This window comes from Anneissia japonica, unplaced genomic scaffold, assembly GCF_011630105.1.
Source record: "Anneissia japonica isolate Jap-2015-1 unplaced genomic scaffold, ASM1163010v1 scaffold288023_len281633_cov177, whole genome shotgun sequence".
Classification (NCBI taxonomy): domain Eukaryota; kingdom Metazoa; phylum Echinodermata; class Crinoidea; order Comatulida; family Comatulidae; genus Anneissia; species Anneissia japonica.
Window position 1 is genome coordinate 128,990 of NW_022714865.1, and position 1,991 is coordinate 130,980.

A 1,991-nucleotide genomic window follows, 5' to 3' on the forward strand; every position below is an offset into this window, starting at 1 on the left:
ATCTAGGATCAGTATATTTGTTGACATACATTATGCAAGTAGGGTGATTTATTGCACAATTCTTGTCACTTTTTACCTTCCCTAACAACAAGCCAGTTTTAGAACATATTTCTATTAGCTATTGAAATGATTAATTGTATCGTCAGGATCAGCAGATATTTGTTGACATACATCATGAATACATTTCAGATCTGCATCAGTGCAATCAGGGTGATTTACTGCTTAATACTTGTCACTTTTTGACATTTCCCCAGAACAACAAGCCATGTAAACAACCTTGTATTCTTAGGATTAATTTTTAAAGTTTCTTCAGTCATGTATTTACATAGGCACTACAAACATGTTTTTTAAAACATGTTTCTAAACCAATTGCAGCATGCATGCATTTGTTTAATACTTTAAAGTTTATTCAAATACTCTACATTGTTTTTATATATTTATTTTTACATAGTTCAAGTTATCAAGTTATTATTTTATGACTACCTTTGACATTTCATTCAATGCAAGTCAGATTTGATGTATGGAGCTGTTTTTTTTTTGTTGTTTTTCACTATTTTTTAACCTTTAATAGGCACAACTTGTAAAGAACACAAAATGTTTTCCTCACACTACTTGGAGTGTGAGGGGAAAAAGAATTTGTTCAAATTTTAATCATTTTTTTTATATTAAATGAATATTTGTAACAATTATTTTTGCAGAGGTTGAAGACGTATACAAAGGTGGAAGGCATGGCATTGGCGCGATGTCCGTGTTTGTTGGTTTGAAGGGCACGTCCAAGGAGTTAAATCTGAGAGCTGGTCAAGTGTGGTCATTCACTAGCAACGATGTTGACGCCGTCGCCCATGAGTACATCGGACGGTCACAGCAAGATTCAGCCAAAGATCAAATCCCACTTCTCTTTATCTCATTTCCATCAGCTAAAGATACCACCTGGGATGCTCGAATGCCAGGTGAATGATTTGCATGTTTAAAATATAGGCCTTATATTAAAGTTACCTCTCTGCATACTTAAAGCTGTAATACAAAAATTTATAAGAACTTTTAAAATAATTGTACATTGTCATTATTTGTATAAGTGGTGAAGCTGCTTGTCAGTTAAGATGCGTACTTTTAATTCTAGTATTCTGAGTTCATTTGGGAGTAAAATTATTGTTTGATTGACAATGAAGTAAATCTTTAGTATAAGAAGAAATAAATATCACAATAAAATAGATAGTGTTACAGTGAATGAATTTGTATAAAGAGGTATAACAACAGTAGTGTACATGATTGTTTATGACTATTTGCTTTTAGTTATTTTACCATAACTTCTCTAAACAAGTTTTGCTGAGAATGACCCTTGTGGCCTATCTAGGGTCAGTTTATATTCATAAGCACTCTTAAATAACATGTATATTATGATGCTGTATTAAGTAAGTTTCATTATAACATTTAGAGAGTGTTGCTTTATATTTGTTGAAGAATAATTATCCTGATATCTAAAAGGATTTGAACCCAGGGCCCAGGGATTGATAGGCAAGTATCTGAAACACCAAAGTTACTGATTATTCTTACATAGTAAGTTTCCACACAATTATAAGTAAATGATAATGTTTACCAAACAGGCAAATCCAACTGCACTCTAGTCACTCTAGCTAATTACAACTGGTTCAAGAAATGGGAGGATGAACGTGTAATGAAACGTGGAGAGGACTACGAGACCATCAGAGACTCAATCGGAAACTTGATGTGGGAGCAGACATGTCAGATATTCCCACACCTGAAGGATAAGGTTTGTTGAATAGACTTTATTGTATGGTTTATGAGATTGTCAGGTGAAAAGTTCACATCAAGTAAATAGCTAGAAGCTGTGCAGTAGATTTATATCCAAAAGACATGTGGAAAGTCAATAAAGCTCAAAGCTGAAAATGTAGGTCATGAATACATTATTGGCCTTAAAGAATTCATTGTAGTTGTAATAACAAAAAATGTTTATTACAGGGCCGGTGTAA

At 33.0% G+C, this 1,991-nt stretch overlaps 1 protein-coding gene across 1 annotated transcript in view; it reads left to right on the forward strand.

Annotated features, from left to right (window-relative positions):
- The window catches only part of LOC117109118 (all-trans-retinol 13,14-reductase-like), a 10,863-nt gene extending 9,068 nt beyond the window's left edge, over nt 1-1,795 (forward strand). The window contains exons 7-8 of the mRNA XM_033251361.1: nt 699-950; nt 1,605-1,795. Coding sequence (XP_033107252.1) covers nt 699-950; nt 1,605-1,780 — 428 coding nt within the window. The 3' untranslated portion in view covers nt 1,781-1,795. The remainder of the gene's footprint in view (nt 1-698; nt 951-1,604) is intronic.
- Nucleotides 1,796-1,991: the final 196 nt, after the last annotated feature.